This window comes from Scyliorhinus canicula, chromosome 17, assembly GCF_902713615.1.
Source record: "Scyliorhinus canicula chromosome 17, sScyCan1.1, whole genome shotgun sequence".
NCBI classification, from domain to species: Eukaryota; Metazoa; Chordata; class Chondrichthyes; order Carcharhiniformes; family Scyliorhinidae; genus Scyliorhinus; species Scyliorhinus canicula.
In genome coordinates this window covers 49,630,599-49,651,423 of record NC_052162.1, presented here as the reverse complement: position 1 = coordinate 49,651,423, position 20,825 = coordinate 49,630,599, and the positions used below count along the sequence as shown (strand labels likewise).

Here is a 20,825-nt window from a genome sequence, read left to right as displayed (position 1 = left end):
CACAGGTGTCTGCATACTCCAACTCAACGACAGAGGTTCGGGTGGTCTTGGTTCTGGCCTTGAGGCGTTACGGTTGAACAGTTTCACGCTTGTGTAGCAGGTTAGCTCCTCTTCAGTGGGGAGCTTCAGAGTGATGTTGGAAGGAATATGGAGAAGATGGTTGGTGTGAGGATGCATCCCTGTTTGACTCCAGTTTGCTTATGTATTGGGTCTGTGGTGGTTCTGTTGGTCAGAATCGTGGCTTGCATGTCATTGTGGAGCAGGCAAAGGATGATGACAAGTTTCAGCCGGCAGCCAAATTTGAGGAGGATGCTCCACAATCTCTCATGGTTGACAGAGCCGAAGGCCTTTGCGAGATCGAAGAAGGCCATGTTGGGAGGTTGATGCTGTTCCCTGCACTAGTCCTGGATTTGTCGCACACTGAAGATCATGTCCATTGAGCCTCTTGATGGGCGGAAGCTGCATTGAGACTCAGGGAGGAGCTCTTCAGTCACCGGGAGGAGACAGTTGAGGACCTTTCCCGTGGCGGAGAGTCAGGTAATCCCTCTGTAATTTCCGCAGTCAGACCTGTCTCCTTCCTTGAAGATGGTCAAAAGTAAGTCATCTCTGAGATGGGGCAGCATGGTAGCATTGTGGGGCAGCATGGTAGCATTGTGGATAGCACAATCGCTTCACAGCTCCAGGGTCCCAGGTTCGATTCCGGCTTGGGTCACTGTCTGTGCGGAGTCTGCACATCCTCCCCGTGTGTGCGTGGGTTTCTTCCGGGTGTTCCGGTTTCCTCCCACAGTCCAAAGATGCGCAGGTTAGGTGGATTGGCCATGATAAATTGCCCTTAGTGTCCAAAATTGCCCTTAGTATTGGGTGGGGTTACTGGGTTATGGGGATAGGGTGGAGTTGTTGACCTTGGGTAGGGTGCTCTTTCCAAGAGCCGGTGCAGACTCGATGGGCTGAATGGCCTCCTTCTGCACTGTAAATTTTATGATTCTATGATAATCTGGCATGCTCTCTTCCTTCCAGACAAAGGTGATGAGGTTGTTGATTCGTGTCAAGAGTGCATCTCCACCGCATTTTAGTACTTCTGCGGGGATTCCACCTGCGCCAGAGGCCATGTTGTTGTTCTTCAGCTGTTGGTTGGGATTCCGCTGAGATGATGACGAGTAACGTGTTGCAGGATGGTGTCAAGGAGGCTTGTGTCGAAAGCTATGTCTTGGTTGAGAAGGTTCTCGAAGTGCTCTCTCCAGCAGGCTTTGACTACCTCTCTGTTTTTGGCTCTCTTTGGGGGTAAGCCCCTGGGTACTCGGACCACGGATGGTTTTGATTGTGAAGAAGTCACGCACAGCGTGGTTGTTAGCGAGTTGCTGAGTCTCCCGCGCTCTTTCCACCCACCAGCTGTTCTTTAGGTGATGAGTCCTTTGTTGTACCTCAGCTTTCAGTTGCCTGTAGGCTTGTTTCTCCTCACGAGTTTTGGTGAAGCTGCCAGTTCAGGAACGCCTTGCGCTTGTGGTCAATGAGATCCTGGATCACCTGATGGTTAACGTCGAGCCAGTCTTGGAGTTTCCTGGTTGAGAGCCTGAATGTCTCCTCACAGGTGCTGACTGTGCTGGTTTTAAGGCAGACCAGGCGCTGTGGGTATTCTGCAGCTCTGGCTCGTTTGTCGCCAGGTTAGCTGTGAGGCGCCGGCTGAGTAGCTCTTTCTTCTTGGGGGTCTTTGAGTCCAGCGACATTGAATCTCCTGCGGCAGAGTTTCTTCTGCCGGTGCTAGTTTGGGACCAGGGTGATGGAGATAGTAGAACGGATTAGTCGGTGATCAGTCCAGCAGTCGTCGGTTCTGGTCATAGTGCGGGCGATACAGACGTCTTTGCGGTCTCTTGCACAGACGATGATATAGTCTATTAGATGCCAGTGCTTGGAGCGGGGGTGTTGCCATGAGGTCTTCTGCTTGGAACAGGGTGTTTGTGATGACCAGGTCATGTTCTATGGCACTGATACGTGGAACAAGTCACACATTGATGGACAGATCATTTCTACGACAAAGCTCTGGACACGATAACACATTCTCAGGCTCATCGTTGGTTTCTGTTGCGAATGGTGATACTGTGGGCAGGGTTCTCCAGTCGCTGAAGCCGTGGGTTTCTCATTCTACTGTTTGTCGGGAACTCGGCGAGGCGGCTGCGGACTCAGTCCAGCGCCGCCACAGTCGGGGAAGAGCCGATCTGCGGGCAGTGAGCACTTTGGCAGGGAGTGGGGCACTGTTGGGGGGGATGGGGTGGTCCAGGGGTCGCAAGTCGGACAAAAGGGGGGCACTATTTGCCAGGCCGGTCCTCCCGCGGCGAGCGACTTGCATACGCGGCCACGGACCCGGCTGTATCGGCAGCTGGAATCGGCTGCTCTACGCTTTCTGCCTGCTGGACTCTCACCAAACGGAGGATCGGTGGCCGTTTTGCGCCAAATTTTCGGTTGTAAAACGCCACCGTTCCCATGTTGGCATCAGGACATAGCCTGAAGATCGGAGAATCCAGCCCCACGTCTTGGCTAAACTGGTGAGAAACTCCCCAGGGCTCAAAAAAGTGACTAAATATCTTTGAATAGTGGTGGGGAACTCGCTGATAGAGCCAGCAGGAAACTCCTTGAAAACACGCCACAGAATTTTTCGGAGAATCATGCCCAATTTCTCAGTTTCAATTCTGTAAAGAGTCTTCATAATCGTGAATATCTAAACTCCAGATAATGTAGACCCAATCTACTCAGTATCTCATCAAAGAGAAACCCTTGTTATGGGCCAGGGTTTTGAGAACCCCAAAGTGTATCATGGAGTTCACGTGACCCACAACTTTTAATAGGTTGTGGTATGGGGGGCCTACTCTACAGGTGTGGTATAGGAGAATTGGAAAAGTATTTTTTAAAGCAAAACAATGTTTATTCTATAAACTCAACTTAACCTTTTTAAACATACAGTGAACATCTTAGCAACCATTAATTCAAATACAACCCCCAAACAATACAACACTAAGTAATTCTTACTTTCTTTTTAACATCCATAAGACTTAAAAGAAAAAACCTTTTAACAGAAGCACACAGGTTTAAATTCACTACTGAGAACAGTTATAACTCTGAATTCACCAAATGATCAAGCGATAGTCTTTACATGGCAGAGAGAACAACATTTCACATTCTGTGGCTGACTGCAGCTCCAACATTGAAACAAAACCAAAAAAACAGACACACCCAAACTTCTCTCAAAGTGAAACTAATAGCTGACGGACATCCCAGCTCCACCCACACTTCGACATCACTGCAGTAATACAACCATTTCTTAAAGGTACACCCACTACAGTTATTCTATAAAAAAACACTCATTTCTTAAAGGTACTCTCACATGACACCCTCACACCCCAGGGATCAATCTAGTGAACCTTCACTGTACTGCCAATGTCGGTCGATCCTTCCATAAACGTGGAGACCAAAGTTTCTCACAGTCATCACAGCTATCACCCCCACCTTCCACCAGCGCAGAGATACACCTCAGTGGGTGATACTAGTGGACAGTGTTCTGGGGCTCAATCTGGTGAGGCAGATGCACATCAGGTGGAGGCAGAAACATCCAAGAGGGACAACAGTCGGAGGTCTGCTGGATACCAGAACTCAGATGGGTCCCAGTCAGATGCCGCGCCTCTGGACAAGGTTCTCCGAGAGCTTATGCACATCATAGGACACCACAGTGACTTTCAGGAAGAGATGTCATGTATATTCCAGCAACTGCATAGCCGATTCAAGGAGTCCCAAAGGCTTCGGTTGGAAGACTTCTTGCCGACTATGTATGGCACCCAGGTCACTAGGGTGCCAACCACAGTAGAAAACCTGGAGCACAACGGCTGCATCTTAGTGGTGGTATCCAGGGAATGGCTCAGTCTATGACGACCACTGCTGAAGATCTCGACATGAGAGGGGTGTCCCAGATGCTGGTGAACATGCCGAGCATTCCAGAACATGGCACAGTCGCTGAGGGATGTGTCCCGACGCAGGTGGGCATAGCCGAGGAGCGTGGCCTAGTCACGGAGGAGTATCACCGAGGGCATCGACACCCATGGTACAGACAATGGGGAGCCGCCAAGATTGGCAAAGCCAGATGACTCGGGCGACTCCGGAGCTCACTCTAGCTGCCCCTCTGTCCAATGGAGACCCCCAGGGCCCTTACAGGCACAGTCAGGGAGGAGGAAACGCTGGAGGTCAACCCGGAGCCTTCCACCAAGGCGATGATGGTGGTTTCCAATTCTCCTGCATCCTTCCCCCTCACCCCTGACAATGGTGCATCTCAAGGGCAGTGGGCAGAACAGAGTGGCACGGCGACTCCAGTGACACTGGTAAGTCGGCCAGGACCCTCCTCCACCCCCCGCCTCCAGGCCGCCAGGAGGACATCCACTAAGGGCGTCAAAGGTCACAGGGCGCGGAAAGCAGCAGGCTGCCTCCACCTCTGATGTGCATCTTGGGGGACATGTAGACCTAGCAGTAGACCACAAAAGAGCAAGAAGATTGGCGAGCACTGGAGGCGGGGGACGCGGATGGCTACATATCTGTGGCTAGGGGGAAGGGAATTGTCAGTAGTTCACAATTAAACCATGTAATACATGGGAGGCCGCTGTCGCATTAATCTTTATATGAATCTGGCAAGGATGAGGGCCTGTCTGCACCTCTACACCCTGTTGCGCTCTGCTCCCCCCGCCCCTGGGCACAGTGGTCCAAGATCTAACACCCCCATGCAGACCAGGTTCAGAGGATGGGCGTGAGCACGCTGTAAGCAGGAGTCAGACTTTTGCAGAAACTGAGGAGCACTATAGCTTTCTGCACAGCGAGTTATTCTCACTCTCCTTCCTTGTATGTTGACCCAATTACAGTGACGGCACAGGCCCGTCACTCTGGAGTGATATTATACAAATCCTTAGAGGGTGGTTGGGGAAGGGAAGGTGTGATGGGGAAGGGGGAATTGGAGGGTAGCGACAGAAATGGGGGGAAGGATTGGGGGCTGGGGAGGGAAATGGGAGGGGGGGATTGGGATGAAGTGGTTGTGCTGAAGGACATAGACTCGTCCTATATGAATCTGGCCAGAATAAGGGCCTCCCTGGTCCTCCGGGTGTGCCTGGCGCTTGCCGCCGCCACCTGTCCTCCATTATCTGGCTCCTCCTGGAGTTCCTCCCCGGGCTTGACCTCCAGCCCCTTCTGGTTCGCCTCCTCCTCCTCAGATGAGGCCACATGTCCCTTCTCCAGCATGTCGTCCTGCTAATGTGCCAGGTTGTAGAAGGCACAACAAAGTAGGAGACCCTCTGGGGAGTGTACTGCAGTACACCACCAGAGTGGTCCAGGCATTTTGAGCAGTTCAATGCACCGCTGAATGATAGCACGGATGGCAGCATGGGCTTCATTATATTGGGTCACTGCCTCGGTCTGAAACCTCCGCATCGCACGAATCAGCAGGTACCCTTTGTACCCTACGAGCCAAACTGTCATCCTGGGATGGTCCTCAAAGGCACCGGTGATCTCCAGCTCCCCAGGCTGCAGCTGTCATACAAGCTCCCTGGGAAGCATGCACACACGTGCATGATATGGACGCCTTGGTCGCACACAATCTGAACAGGGAGTGGAACCCCCTTTCTGTTAATTAAGAGCACTCCCTGATGCCCTGGTGCGCGCAAGGCAACATGTGTGCTATCTATTTCTGGGAACTGGGGCATCCCGGTGATGGCGGAGAATCCTACAGCCCATGCATCTTGACGGGCTTTGTCCAGGTTGAAGATGATGTAGTTAGATGCCTGGGCAAACGGGGTTTCCGTGACCTCCTGAATGCATTGTGGACTGGGGCTTGAGAAATGCCACACAGGTCCCCAACCAAGCCCTGGAATGAACCAGATGCTTAAAGTTCAGAGCTGCATTCATCTTCACGGCCACCGTGAGCAGTGTCCTCCGCCTCACCCACTGGGTGCCATGTCCACGAGGACGTGGCACAGGTGCTGAACTTCCTGTCTCCTGAGACGGAGTCTCCTGCGACGAAACACCGACAAAGCCGGTACACCTTGGGTCGTGGCTGGCCTCCCCCTCTGGATTCCTCCTCGGACTGATGGGCGGCCATGTCTTCAGATGTGTTGCTGCCTGCCTGAGTTACCACCAGCAATGCAAAGGCAGCCTCTGCATGATCCACACCAGCAAACATTTTTTAATCTCGAAGGAATTGGAGAAGGAAAAGGAGAGAGACCGACAGATTTTAAGACTTTCATCCCAGAACCCTCAAATTCCTCAAGCCATAACCACCTTGTCCCAGAGTGCCACCCAGCGAGGTGTGTTGGCAGAGCCCTGGCCACATCAGGAGCCCTAGACATCAGACCTCTGCCAGAAACATTGGTGTGGCAATGCTCTGGTGCCCTCCCCTGATCCACACATTTAAGGTCATGAAAGGATCCACAGTGCTGAAGCCCAGTTCTTTTGTGTTTGATTGTTGGTAGCTGCCTCCATAGCGTTTCCTATGCACTAATCATCCTCTTGAGGCATGGCACGTGTACCTGGAGTAAGCACTTGAGAGTTGAGAATATTTTGTTTATTAAACGGTCAATAGCATCAAAGATTTGAAAATCAATTATGTAACATTCCACATATCACACTAACCATTGTACAAGGAAACTTCACTGTTCCATATTGGTACCAATACAAAGCTGTATCAGTTCATTTTCACACACAAAAAAAAACAAACACAAGGGGCTGGATTCTCCGATTTTGAAGCTATGTCCCCACGCTGGCGTGGGAACGGTGATGTTTTACGACAGAAAAAATGGCACGAAACGGCCACCGATCCTCCGTTTCGCTGGGGGCTAGCATGACGGCAGCATAGAGCACCCGGCTCTAGCTGCCGATACGATCCGGAGAATTACCAGGTCCGTGGCCACACATGTGCACGGCCCTGGCCTGCAGCGGCCGCACCATGCAACATGGCGGCAGCCGCTCGCGGACCCGACCTGCAAAATAGTGTCCCTCTTTAGCCGGCTCGCGTGCCCCGGACCACCCCCAAACAGTGCCCACAGCCCATGGCAAAGTGCCAACTACACGCGGATCGGCCCTCTCCCGCAATAGCAGTGCTGGGACTCAGTCCGCAGCCGTCGCACTGAGTTCCTAATGGATGAGACCACACGCGAAGGACACCATCGGGAACCCGGCCGGTTGGGGTCGGAGCATCGGGGGAAGGGCCTCAGCAATATCCTGAGGCCGTCAGTATGACGCGCGGCTTACTCTTCGATTATGCCGCTTTGGAGGGGGTGGAGCATCACGAAAACAGCTCCACCCCTGATTCGGGCATGAACGGGGATTCTTTGGCCGATCGCCGAACACGATTTTGGCGTCGCTGACTGGAGAATCCCGCCCCATTCTTTCAGAGAACTGCAGCAGGTCTACAAAGGCTGTAAATTAGATTTTGGCCACTAGATGTCCTCTGTCCTCGGTTTTGCGGCAATTCTCCCTGTTCTGCTTCATTGTCTTCCACCAGGAATTCTGTCAGAGCTGGAAAGGTTGTAGTGCTGTAACTTCATAAATGTGATGGCAACCCTACTGAGAGCTTTTCTATGCACTTGATAAATTTACACCAGCAAAGCAGGAAATCCTGGTATTTATCTCATGCCCAGATTTAATCCATTCATAGTCACTGAATAGAGAAATTATGCTTCTGTTTCAGATTTACTTTTTCCTACTCATTCATGATCAACAGATAGAAAATCAGCACTGTCATAATATCCACTCATGTATATAATGAGATGCAGACAGGCAGTGATTGAACATAGGATGAACAGTAAGTACACAACACAGTGCAGCCAATCACCAGACAGGGCACTACCACTATAAAGCCAGAGGGCACTAGGTTTCCCACTCTCTCGGGACCCAGCCACTGAGAAAGTCAGAGTCCATGAGCCAGCAAGTGCAAACACCATGCGGTAACTAGTAAGTCTGGTCAGGCTACTACAAGGTCACCAGTCAGATCAGTATAATGTCGACCCACAGCTGAATATGTATAGCAGTTCTATAGTTGAATAAAACAGTGTTGGATCTTCTCCAGTGTTAAGACGTCTGTTTCTAACTTCCCTGCATCAAGCACAGTCCACATCGAACCAACCTGTCAGTTTTTGCTGAGAATTACATGGCTTTCAAACTGGGGGCCCTGGATGTCATTGTATTTTTGTATTTCTATGTATATTTATTTACCAGCACAGTATTCTATTATTAGATGCTAATAATAAACTTTAAAAAAAGCATCTACTGCAATGATAGTTTATGTCACTGACACTTTTATGTAACAGCATTCGGGAGAGTATCAATATTTGTAGTGGTCTTTGTGATTGTCTACAATGTTTTGAAGTAGGCTCACAACAGATTGTCAATATTTTATGAGGGCAGCCCTGAAGGGTGTGCCCAATGTATCCTAGAAGTGTCATTCCTGAATTTTTTTGAGGGGTTGGAGGAGAGGGAACACATATTCCATCCCCTGGAAGAAAAGACGTTACAAGCCAACTTTTAACCAAAGGTCACCCCACAGCAATAATATGCTGAGGGTTGGACATTCATCTCAGTGAAAGGAAGTCCTTAACAGCTGCCAGACAATCTAATTAGCCAGCAGCTCTTGCAGACATAGTGCCAGAAGATAGTAGTAGGTGATACTGGGACTGCAATGAAGTATCATGAACACTTGACCCAGGTATGTCCCAGAATTTTGTGCGGTAAGAGATCAAGCACCTTATGAAGGGAAGTGGCGGGTGGGTTTTTGGGGGCCAGGCAGAGTGGCAGAAAGGGCTCACAGGGCATCCCTAAAAGCAAGTATCCACCGTCCCACCTTTACACGATCAGCGTTCCCATTCCTACCTGCCTTCCACTGTCAATCATATTATGACAATGAAGGCAGATTGAGGTCCTAGGTAGCTATTAATTAAGTGCCTCAATAGCTTGGGGAAGGTGGTGGGTTACCCACTTGTCATATTTTCCATGTGTCCCACCAGAAAACACATCAGTGGAGGCCGTAAAATCCAATCCAATATTTCCATGTTTCACGTACAGTAAAGCTTGAAAAAAGTTTTTGTATGGCCAATGACCCAACCTCCAGTAGATTTTAGAGTATTTTTTATGTTGCTGTGAAATTAGTTTGGGGACCCAAGGTCAGAGGAAGTAAAAGGATAACAACATATTTGGATGAGTTTAAGGTGAAGTATCCAAAAGTCAATGTTTCTAGAATAGTGGACATCAAAAAATAGTTGGTTAAATGGCATGTACAAAAATTACTTACGTGGTACACAGGAACCAAACTTATTTGGGAACTCCGAGATCAAATCATCATTGATTCTGTCCTTCATTGGCCCCAGAATTATAATTGGCCGAGCATAGTGAACTGAAATTTACACAGACAGCCTTGAATGAAACATCATACAGAACCATGCTATTAAAAAAACTAAACATCCACCCCTCAACTTCAGCAGCACCCCACAAACATGCAGTCTCCATCACAGGGTAGGCAGCAGGTACATGGGAGCACCATCACCTCCACGTTCTTCATCCTGGATTGGACAGGCTCCTTCAGGGGAGGCGGCGGTGGCATAGTGGAATTTTCACTGGACTAGTAAACCAGAGACCCGGGATAATGCTCTGGGGACCCAGGTTCAAATCCCGCCCCTGCAGATGGTGAAATTAGAATTCAATAAAGAAATCTGGAATTAAAAGTCAACTGATTGTCAATTGTCATAAAAGCCCACCTGGTTCACTAATGTCCTTCACGGAAGGAAATCTGCCATCCTTATCTGGTCTGGCCTACATGTGACTCCAGATCCACAGCAATGTGGTTGACTCTTAACTGCCCTTTCAAGGGCAATTAATAGGCAATAAGTGCTGGCCCAGCCTGCGACATCTACGTTCAGTGAACAAATTTTTAAAAAGAACACAGGATCAAAATTCTGGAAACCACTACTAAAAACAGTGTTAGCCTTCATGGTTTAAGGAAAAGACCACAACCAGCTTTCTCAGGACAACCAGCGATGGACAACAAACGCTGACTTTGCTGTGATGCTCACATCATGAGAATGATTTTTTTTTAACAAAGTCATCAATGGAAATCCCATAAATACCACTGCCGGTCTTCAGCAGGACTTGATGAATTTCACATTTTAAGTCAACTATACAACACAGGTCAAAGAACCAATTTATTCAATGGGTATCTCTCAAAACATGAAAATCTTCTTTTATGAGAACATTATATTTTGGAAAATAATCCCTTGTACTCAACAAAGCAGTCCCTTTTGACAAGTGAATTCACCCACGTTTGATAGCCTAGAAATTTCTGTTCTTAAATTGAGTTTGGGAAATTGCTCCCTTGCTCTGTACTTGCACTAATTTCCTTTCCTGTCGCAGTGTCCTCTCACTCAGAATTTTATTTTATATTCAAGTATAACTCAAATCAAATATTAATGAAAATGGCCACAAAATTGTTCATTTTTTGTTCATATCTGATATGCTAAGTTTATCAATTTGCTCTTTAACAATGTGCAAAGTTATTTGTTTATTTTTGCTACCACTCAATTGTTAGCCATGTGGACTGCTTTCAGCACTCCTGGCTGAGAATTTCCACATTCCCCAGAGAGGGGAAGGAAAATCCTGGCACCTGTATCTTAGAATTTAGTAAGACGTCTTACAACACCAGGTTAAAGTCCAACAGGTTTGTTTTGAATAACTAGCTTTCAGAGCACAACTCCTTCCTCAGGTGAATGAAGAGGTGGGTTCCAGAAACATATATATAGACAAAGTCAGTGATGCAAGACAATGCTTTGAATACAAGTCTTTGCAGATAATTAAGTCTTTACAGGTCCAGACAGAGCAACTAGAGAGAGGGATACTCACAGGTTAATGAGGTGTGAATTGTCTCAAACCAGGACGGTTGGTAGGATTTCGGAAGCCAGGCCAGATGGTGGGGAGTGAACGTAATACAAGATGAATCCAAGGTCCCTGTTGAGGTGGTACTCATGTGTGCGGAACTTGGCTATAATTTCCTGGCGATTGTCGCGTGATGTCCGTTCATCCGTTGTCGCAGCGTCTGCCAATGTACCAATGAACATCCTTTCCCGAAGCGTGGTACATCGGCGAGACCATGCAGACGCTGCGACAACGGATCAATGATTATCGCACGACAATCGCCAGGCAGGAATGTTCCCTTCCTGTTGGGGAACACTTCAGCAGTCAGGGGTATTCAGCCTCTGATCTTCGGGTAAGCGTTCTCCAAGGCGGCCTTCAAGACGCGCGACAACGCAGAATCGCCGAGCAAAAACATATAGCCAAGTTCCACACACACGGGTATGGCCTCAACCGGGATGTGGATTCATGTCGCATTACATTCACCCCACACCACCTGGCCTGGGCTTGTGAAATCCTACCAACCGTACTGGTGTGAGACAATTTGGACTTTAACCTGGTGTTGTAAGACTTCTTACTGTGCTCATCCCAGTCCAATGCCGGCATCTCCACATCTTAAAATTTAGTGGAAGGGAATAAAGAACAAGAAAGATCCGGGTGCAATCCCGGCCCCAGGTCACTGTCTGTGAGGAGTTTGCACATTCTCCCCCATGCCTGTGTGGGTTTCCCCCAGGTGTTCCGGTTTCCTCCTAAAATTGTTTTTATTAATTTAGAGTACCCAATTTTTTTTTTCCAATTAAAGTGCAATTTAGCATGGCCAATTCACCTACCTTGCACGTCTTTTTGGGCTGTGGGGGTGAGACCCACACAGACACAGGGAAAATATACAAACTCCACACGGACAGTGATTCAGAGCCGGGTTTGAACCCGGGTCTTCCGCGCCATGAGGCAGCAGTGCTAACCACTGTGCCATTGTTCTTCCTACTCACAGTCTAAAGATGTGCAGGTTCGGTTGATTGGCCATGCTAAATTGCCCCTTAAGTGTCCAAAGGTTGGGTGGGGTTACGGGGATAGGGTGGGGGATTGGGCCTGTTTAGGGTGCTCTTTCGGAGGGTTGGTGCAGACTTGATGGGCCGAATTGCCTCCTTCTGCACTGCAGGGATTCTATGAAAGAATTGATGTCATAGATAACAAATTGTATCAGAGATGGATTATCTACATTATTCTACCAGCCATTGTATAACTATCTGTCAATGGTAGAACTGCACCCACAGGTTACAGACAGTGCTATCTGCTCCAAGTGTTCCTGGACTTATAGGGATGGGACTACTCGCACATATATAATTCTTGATACTTATGCATCCAGGGTACTATAGAGGATTTCTTTTAAAAAAAATTCATACTAAGGTGTGCTGCCAGAAAGAACAGCATTAATTGCCATACTTAGTTTCCGACAAGAAGATGGTGATGAATCATTGCCTTAAACTGCTGCACTCCATATGGTGAAGGTACTCTCACAATGCGATTAGGGAGCAAGTTCCAGAATTTTGAAACAGTGGTCACAAAGAAACAATGATGTGTCCAAGTCAGGATGGTGGGTAGAGAGAAACTTGAAGTGGTGGTGTTCCCATGTACTTGCCACACACACAATAGCATTCAAACTACCGCAAAAATATCAGGTCTAAATCTGGATTTAATAGAATGACAGAGCACAGAAGGAAGTCATTCAGTCCATCATGCCATTACTGGTTAATTTGTAGGGCTACCCAATTAATCCTGCTTTCGAACATAATACAATTTTGTACAAAGGAAAATCGATCTGAAAATTTCTACTTACTCTCCAAACGTGTCACTGCTTCATAAGATAGAACAGTATCATCCTGGCCCTCTATGAAGGAGGAAAATAGATAAACATCAGCTGAAATCAGCCTCATCAATTAGATATCATCTTCCCTTCCCCAACTTGCTGCTCCTGTTCTTCCATATGCTGTTCATCTATTTCTGTACAGTCTGCCAAAACTTGCTAATCCTCCAGGTATTCATCTCGAGAAGTAATTAGAATACAAAAGGGAATTAATATGTGTCAGTCAGTCAGTGTTAGTGAAAATTCATAATTTGAATGAATGGTTTTCCAGGTGAGTTTCTGGTGAGTGTCCCATGTTATGGCAGACTGGGGCTCGAGCAAATAAAAAGCAACAATAAGCTGCATATTTGTGAAATTCAGCACCAGAATGTCGACCCGAGCACAAAATATGTGGGAATGAGCAGTCCAGACTGTCCTGCTCACTGCTAGGTAAATGCAACAAATGAAATGGTCCAAGTCAACTGTTCCATCCATCCTGAGGAGACTGAAGCTGAAGACTCTGACCGGCTCTGGTGACAGCAAGTAGAGCTTGGGTTCAATTTTTTCTTTAGCCCTAAATACAGCTGGGGTCCTGATTGTCTATCCAAACACAAAATGGTTGAATAGGGTGATTGCCTCATGGTAAGGCTATGCAGGTGGTCAGTGTTCCCAACTGTTTGTCCCACCTGAGGAGAGGACCTGTGGAGACAAATGACCTGCAAAGGGAGAAGAAAAATGAATGACGGAACCCAAAGGGGTTACTTACTGGAGCTGCTTTCACTGTCACTGGTGTTGGACGTCATACACTCTGCAAAAAAGCAAGGTGCCAGAGTTTCAGGTTATAAAAGGAGCATACAACAGATGGGCTGACTGTCCTTTGTAATGTGTTTCTGATTACAATGTACTGGCACAGTAACTTCCTCCACATTGCTAACACCGAATATTTTCAACTGGGTTTGGAGAAACATGCTGATCATAAATCTTCAACTGATTCTTATTAGATTTTTGTGTTTTCTGAAAAGCTATCTGTTCCCTCCGTGGGATGTGATGCTGCTGTCAATAACAGGTCGGAATATAAAAAGCTCTTGGGCATTCCCAAACACAATCCTTCATTGTCATAGTGAGTATACTCCCACAGGCTGGTTCATCTAATGTTCTGTGGTGCCCTCTATTCTGAAGAAGTTAACTTTCCTCCTGCACTCTTTCCTACAGCAACATGTAAGGTGGTGGAAAGTGCAGCAGTGAGGGCAGCATGGTGGCACAGTGAGTAGCACTACTGCCTCACGGCGTCGAGGTCCCAGGTTCAATCCCAGCTCTGGGTCACTGTCCATGTGGAGTTTGCCAATTCTCCCCGTGCTGGCGTGGGTTTCGCCCCCACAACCTAAAAGATGTGCAGGCTAGGTGAATTGACCATGCTAAATTGCCTGTTAATTGGAAAAGATGAATAGGGTACTCTACATTTATGAAGAAAAAAAAAAAGTGCATCAGTGACTTATATGAAAGAAAAGTTCACTTTCATCCACCTGTGCACTGCCTGACTCATCCGGTACCTTCACTAGCTTGGCCCATCTGTTCTGCCATAGAAAACCTGACAGAAGTGAATCAAGAAACTAAGAAGGATCTAAAATGATGATTTATTACATGTTAATAGATTAGGAGTGAGTAATTGGTTAGTTTTATGCAGTGTGTAAGTGATGTAATGACCTACAGCAGCACAGCTCAGGGTGGTTAAAATCTGCCAAAGCAAGAAATTTAAGCAGTTCTCTTTATAGGGAAGCAGTTGCCAGTTGATACAACTGAAATACCCTTAACATTTGTTGATCCAAGAATATTCCCCCCTTGGAATATTGGAACAAAGTGCAGAGATTTGATAAAGATCAAATGGATAATTATAAACCCAACTATTTATGATCCGGTTTATAGCTCTGATCCCCTGAACTGCAGCATCCAATGGGCCACTCTGCCATGTAATTTATGATAGCCAGGAACCTGTCAACATGGAAATTTTTAAAACTAAAAATATAAACTAAAACTGATCTCTTTTCAATACCCATTTTCTAAACCACACACATTATAAACTTGCAGAAAAAACCTCTTAACTTAAGACACAGATTTTTCAAATATTTAAAGTTAATAAAATCAAGCACCTCATAATTTAGTACATAAGTGTAGATTATCAATTATATAATTTAGATTGTATCAAACCACTACAAGTGTTGACTCTGAATTTATTATAGAATTGAAATGCACAATATTAACTTGTAAACTAGTTTAATTTGCAACACTGGGTCAAACATTGAAAATATGAAATAGGAAGCCCTTAATAACTGGTCTATAATGATGTGTGGAACTGGAAAAGTTAATAATATTTCTTGAGATAACAGTGGAAGTGAAGAAAATAAAGGATTGTGTCAGAAATGATGTTCAAATGCAGATGTTTGTGATTTTTACATTCACAAATGCTTGTCTCTCACTTACTCAGGTTCTTCATCCCGTAATAGTCATCACTCAATCCAGGGAACTCCTGGATCCAATCACCGGACAGCAAAAAATTAGAAATAACACAGAAACAAAAGGAGATATAGAAACAGAGGAAAGCAGTAAATTAGCAGCTGGACTCCTGCACAGTGATAGAGCAGAATAGAAGCAGCTATTGAGGCCACTGCAGCTGGTGACGAGGATTCCAGAGATTTTAACTGCTCCACAACATTGAGATCATGGAATATTCAACCAGAATTGTACGGCTATTAAATTGAAATTGCATTAAATATATTTGGTGCCAATCCAGATTGAGCAGATATGATGTTGCACACATACTGATAAATTCTGGCAACATTGTTTGAAGAATTATAGCCTAAAACTGTTAATTCTGTGAACATTGACAGTATCAGGTCTCACTCTGTTCACTGTTATATACGGCAAAATGTATATCCTTTTGTTGTATATGACAGTCTGGAACTGCTGAGGCCCCATTTGGTACAGTTCGTGGAAGGGTGTTCGGAATGTTGGAACCATGATGTAAGCATGTTAGTGTTGGCATCACACTGAGTTACTGTTTATAGAATGTTGTTCCCTCTGACCAAACTTCACGTAAGCCTACAGTTACTTACGGTCATGATCACCTGTGTGCTCCTGTACAATATTCTCTTTGCTCTTGTAGAAGGTAAACTTTCGAGACAAGAGGATGCTCTTTTTACGCTTGGCCCTGGATGACTGTGAAGGAAAAGAGGATGGATGGAGGGTACAGGAGGATGAATGGATGTTTAATTCATGCAAAACACATTGTAAAGGTGGATCAGCAGTGACATGGTGAGCAAAACCAGATAAACAAGGTATTTTTAGTTCTGTATTGTGTGTGGCATCTCCTTTAAATAGCAAAGTTTTTCAGCCAACCAAATTTCATCAAACCAATTCTGTCTGTTACCTGTTGGCATTTTAGGTTCTCCAACAGCACTGGAGCAGCAAGCAACTCTTAAATATAATGTTGAAAGCTTGGGTTGTAATAAAGTCTTACATGTGTCTATTTACTTTTTAGAACATTTGTACTTTTCAACACTTCAAGGAATGTGTTGCGAATATCTGTATCCTGATAGTGATGCAGATGCTTGTGTGTCTATGAAGAGTGGGATTTATGGGTAATTTTATGAGTTCACGCTGGTAACAGATAGCCTTGCCAACTGGTAGCACATAACAGAAATTCCAATACACACCTACCCGGGATTTTCAACTACAGTCAGAAAATTAGCATTGTACACACTCAAATTGCTACGTATGCCTAAACGTGCACAAGGTAGGCAGCATTACTGCCACCAGTACAGAATTAAAATTACCCAAGAATATAGATTTCATAATAATAGATATAATATTGATATGGATCTGGGGGGAATGGTAAAGAAATCACAATACCAGGAAGTAGATATTCACCTGAATGTTGTCTCCAAGCTTTCAACATTCACTTCCCAAAGCAGAGGTCAAGTTCTTTACTAACATGTTGAAATTAATTGCATCGAGTCTATTCCTCATTGTAACTGTTTGTGCAAAGATCCCTGACTGGGACAGCACTAACTCCAATCCAGAGACTGTCTCTCCCATGCAATAATAGTTCATTGAAGCTGATTTGATTTGATTTATTGTCACATGTACCGAAGTACAGTGAAAAGTATTTTCTGATATTTAGAGGTGATATTTATTCAATGCATTTTCACCTTTCAGTCATTGCATCACCATGTTTACAAAATTGAAAGGGAAATGTTTGAAATTATAATATTGTAGGAAAAAAACAACAACAAATGAAACAAATGAAACAAACCCAGACCAACCACACATTTCGGCCATTGAGGTGGCATTTATTGAACATGTTTAACTGGCCTATTTCAATCTTTCCCTTTCTGTATAGTCTGAATTACACGACAACTCTCACTAAAACTACCATAGAAATTGCAGCCTAGGAAGACAGTCCTTTCTCCCCCACTTTGCTAAATACATAGTAACAGGAGTATTACTGGATTTGGAATGTTTGGAGTGCTGCAAGCAGGAAACTTAAGGAAATTCAACGAACATCCCAAGTGACAATTTTAACAATGAATTACCAGGCCTAGAAGAGCATGAGATGTCTCAGTTGTATCTCCCAACAAGAAGTATGCCTGCCCAGATAATACTAACGCAACCTGAGGAGGCCACTCCCTTTACCTGAAAAATCGCCTGCCCTAGATAGAACTATTATGACATGAGAACTACAATCCTAACTCCCCTCTCCTCCTCCTCCTCCCCCCCCCCTCCCCCCCCCCCCCCCCCCCCCCTCCCACCCAAACCAGCCAGATGCTATCAACACTTCTGAGGAATAGGCATACCAACATCTAAGGAGTGTGCAAACCCTCCCACCCACCTCTGACAGTACTAACATTCTCTGGATCAATCCACCCTGACACCAACCAACAGTTCCATAAGGGTACATCCCCTATTGAAACTAAACACCACTGGGCAGTACGTGTCGACTACTGGCAGTCCATGATATACCAAACCATTCCCCACCCTTCCTTCTATGGTCTTGACCCAACCCATCTCTTTAACCATCTCTAGCTCTAGAATTTCCCCCTCACAACACCTTCCCCCCACCCCCAACTGGGAGCAAACAAGAAATCACTTTGTGGAGTCTATTTTCCTTTGCTCATTCAATGAGAATGTTATGTTGAGTTGGTCTGGAGTGAAACAAAACCTTTACATTTTAAAGTCAGAACAGTCAGATAACCAAATGATAAAAAAAATTGAATATCATAAACATTAAAATGGCAGGATCTGGTATCAGGTGGATGAAAATGCAAAGGCAGCAATAGTATTTACCATTGGGATTGTAGTTCTGTGATTTTGCTCTTTTAAAGGACCTTCCTTGTTTGCAATTATTATCCTAAAAGATTGATATGACCTACTACTATTGTCAACAATTTGCATTTCTGTAGCGCCTCTAAATGTCGAAAAAAAAAGGCTTACATTAACATTAAGTTACTGTGAAAAGTTCCTAATCGCCACACTCCGGCGCCTGTTCGGGTACACAGAGGGAGAATTCAAAATGTACAAAGTACCTAACAGCACATCTTTCGGGAGGAAACCGGAGCACCCAGAGGAAACCCACACAGACACAAGGAGAATTTGCAGACTCCGCACAGACAATGACCCAAGCCGGGAATCGAACCTGGGACCCCGGAACTGTGCAGCAACAGTGCTAACCACTTTGCTACCTTAGGCTTCATCAGGCAAAAATGGGTGCTCAAATAAAAAAAGATTATTTGCAAAGGTGATCAGTAAAACTTGGTCAAAGAGATAAGCCCAAAAGGAGGAGAGGGAAAGGCATTGAGAGTAAAATATGGAGAGTGGAATTAAGTCAGCTGACCTTCAGCTGTCAATGGTGAAGGGGGTTGGGGGGAGGGGGGTGTACAAGAGACCAGAATTGAAGGAACCGAGATTCCTGGAAAGACCGATTGAGGGGGAACCACTCCAGGGCTCGATGAGGCTACACAGAGATTAGTCAATATAATAAAGGACATAAATATATGGGGCGAAATTCTCTGCAGACCGTCGTAACGCCGATTTCCGGCGAGCAAAATTGGTGTAGATGACTCCGGCGTGGGGGCCTTCTTTTAGGCGGCTTTTCTCAGTTCCCGGAGGGGCCAGCAGCGGACTGACGCGATACGCGTCAGTTACACCAGCTGCGGAAGTGGTGAGACCCGGCGTTTTGGGGGGGGGGGGGGGGGGGGGAGGAGGAGGAGAGAGACAGCCCGGCGTTTGGGGGGGGGGGGGGGGGGAGGAGGAGGAGAGAGACAGACCGGCATTTTGGGGGGGGGGGGGGGGAGGGGGAGGAGAGAGACAGACACGGCATTTGGGGGGGGGGGGGGGGGGGGGAGGAGAGAGACAGACACGGCATTTGGGGGGGGGGGGAGAGAGAGAGACAGACAGGCATTTGGGGGGGGGGAGGAGGAGGAGAGAGACAGACCGGCATTTTGGGGGGGGGGGGGGGGGGAGGAGGAGAGAGACAGACCCGGCATTGGGGGGGGGGAGGAGAGAGAGACAGACCGGCGTTGGGGGGTTTGCGGCGTTGAGTTGAGAGAGGGGGGGCGGCGTTGGAGGGGGGGGCGGCGTTGGAAGGGGGTAGGGGTGGTGAGGGGAGGGGGTTGGGGTAGGGGCAGCGGCGTGCAGAGGAGGGGGGCAACGGTGCGTTGGCCCCGGGCATCCGTCGCCCCCCTCCTCTGCACGACGCTGCCCCTACCCCAACCCCCTCCCCTCACCACCCCTACCCCCTTCACCACCCCTACCCCCTCCAACGCCGCACCCCCCCCCCAACTAACGGAGGAAGGAAGTGGGGGAGGAGGAAGGAAGGGGGGAGGAGGAAGGAGGGGGAGGGAGGAAGGAAGGGGGGAGGAGGAAGGAAGGGGGGGAGGAGGAAGGAAGGGGGGGAGGAGGAGAGGGGGGGGTGTGGGTACCGGCCTTCAGAGGGAGGGGGGGGTGTGGGTACCGGCTTTCAGAGGGAGGGGGACGGGGTGTGGGTACCGGCGTTGGGGGGGGGGGGGGGCGGCGTTGAGGGGAGGGGGGGACCCGGCGTTGAGAGGGGGGGTTGCAGCGATGAGGGGGGGTTGCGGCGTTGAGGGTGGGGGGTTGCGGCGTTGGAGGGGGGTAGGGGTGGTGGGTAGGGGTGGTGGGGAGGGGGGTTGGGGAGGGGGGTAGGGGCGTTGGATGGAGGTAGGGGTGGTGAGGGGGGGGGTGGTTGGGGTAGGGGGCAGCGGCATACAGAGGGGGGGGCGACGGTACGTTGGCCCCGGGCATCCGTCGCCCCCCCTCTCTGCACGCCGCTGCCCCCAAACCCCCCCCCATGCCGCAACCCCCCCCGATGCCGCAACCCCCCCCCCGATGCCGCAACCCCCCCCCGATGCCGCAACCCCCCCCCCCCATGCCGCAACCCCCCCCGATGCCGCAACCCCCCCCCCCCGACACTGAACGGCGTCAACCATCATCAATGGTTGACGCCGTTTTAAAGCTACTGTGATTTTCGCCGACGTGGCCCATCCGGGCCGGAGATTTGTGGAAACAAAAATATAATGAAATCCCGCCGGCGCCAGCTGTTTTCAGAGGCTGCCGGCGGGATTTGCACAGCGCCGGTTTTTGGCCGGTCAGAGAATTAAAAACCCTGCGGGAGCAGGATTAACGCCGCTGCCGGCCGATTCTCCGACCCTGCGTGGGGTCGGAGAATTTCGCCCATGATGAGGATATAACATTTTAAATGTAAGGAATTTGACACTGAGAGCACGTTCAACTGTCACTGAATGGAGTGACAACCTTTACACCACTTCCTGGGTGTAAACCTCACCTATGCTCTTTGACAAAGGTCACAATAACCTAGGTTTGCTAAACCACACGTACAAGCTCAGAATTAATGCAATCACTACCGCTCCATTAGCAGCCAGCTCTGTACAAACATACAGCTGTCCTTGCTAGCTATTCATACGGGCCTGAGAAATGAGAACTGAAGCATTACACAGGACTAATTTTGTAATCCATACATGCCGGAACTGCCAGGAAC

At 47.7% G+C, this 20,825-nt stretch overlaps 1 protein-coding gene across 11 annotated transcripts in view; it reads right to left on the bottom strand.

Moving 5' to 3' along the window:
• Positions 1-20,825, bottom strand: part of dlg3 (discs, large homolog 3 (Drosophila)) — a 758,334-nt gene that overhangs the window by 39,582 nt on the left and 697,927 nt on the right. For 9 of the 11 annotated variants that reach the window (XM_038776233.1, XM_038776232.1, XM_038776230.1 and 6 more), the window contains 4 exons: positions 15,868-15,970; positions 13,524-13,565; positions 12,752-12,802; positions 9,305-9,406 (listed from right to left, as the gene is read on the bottom strand). In XM_038776233.1, the coding sequence (XP_038632161.1) occupies positions 9,305-9,406; positions 12,752-12,802; positions 13,524-13,565; positions 15,868-15,970 (298 nt within the window). Of the gene's footprint in view, positions 1-9,304; positions 9,407-12,751; positions 12,803-13,523; positions 13,566-15,235; positions 15,282-15,867; positions 15,971-20,825 lie in introns of all 11 variants that reach the window. The other 2 variants (XM_038776235.1, XM_038776236.1) reach the window with 2 other exon arrangements.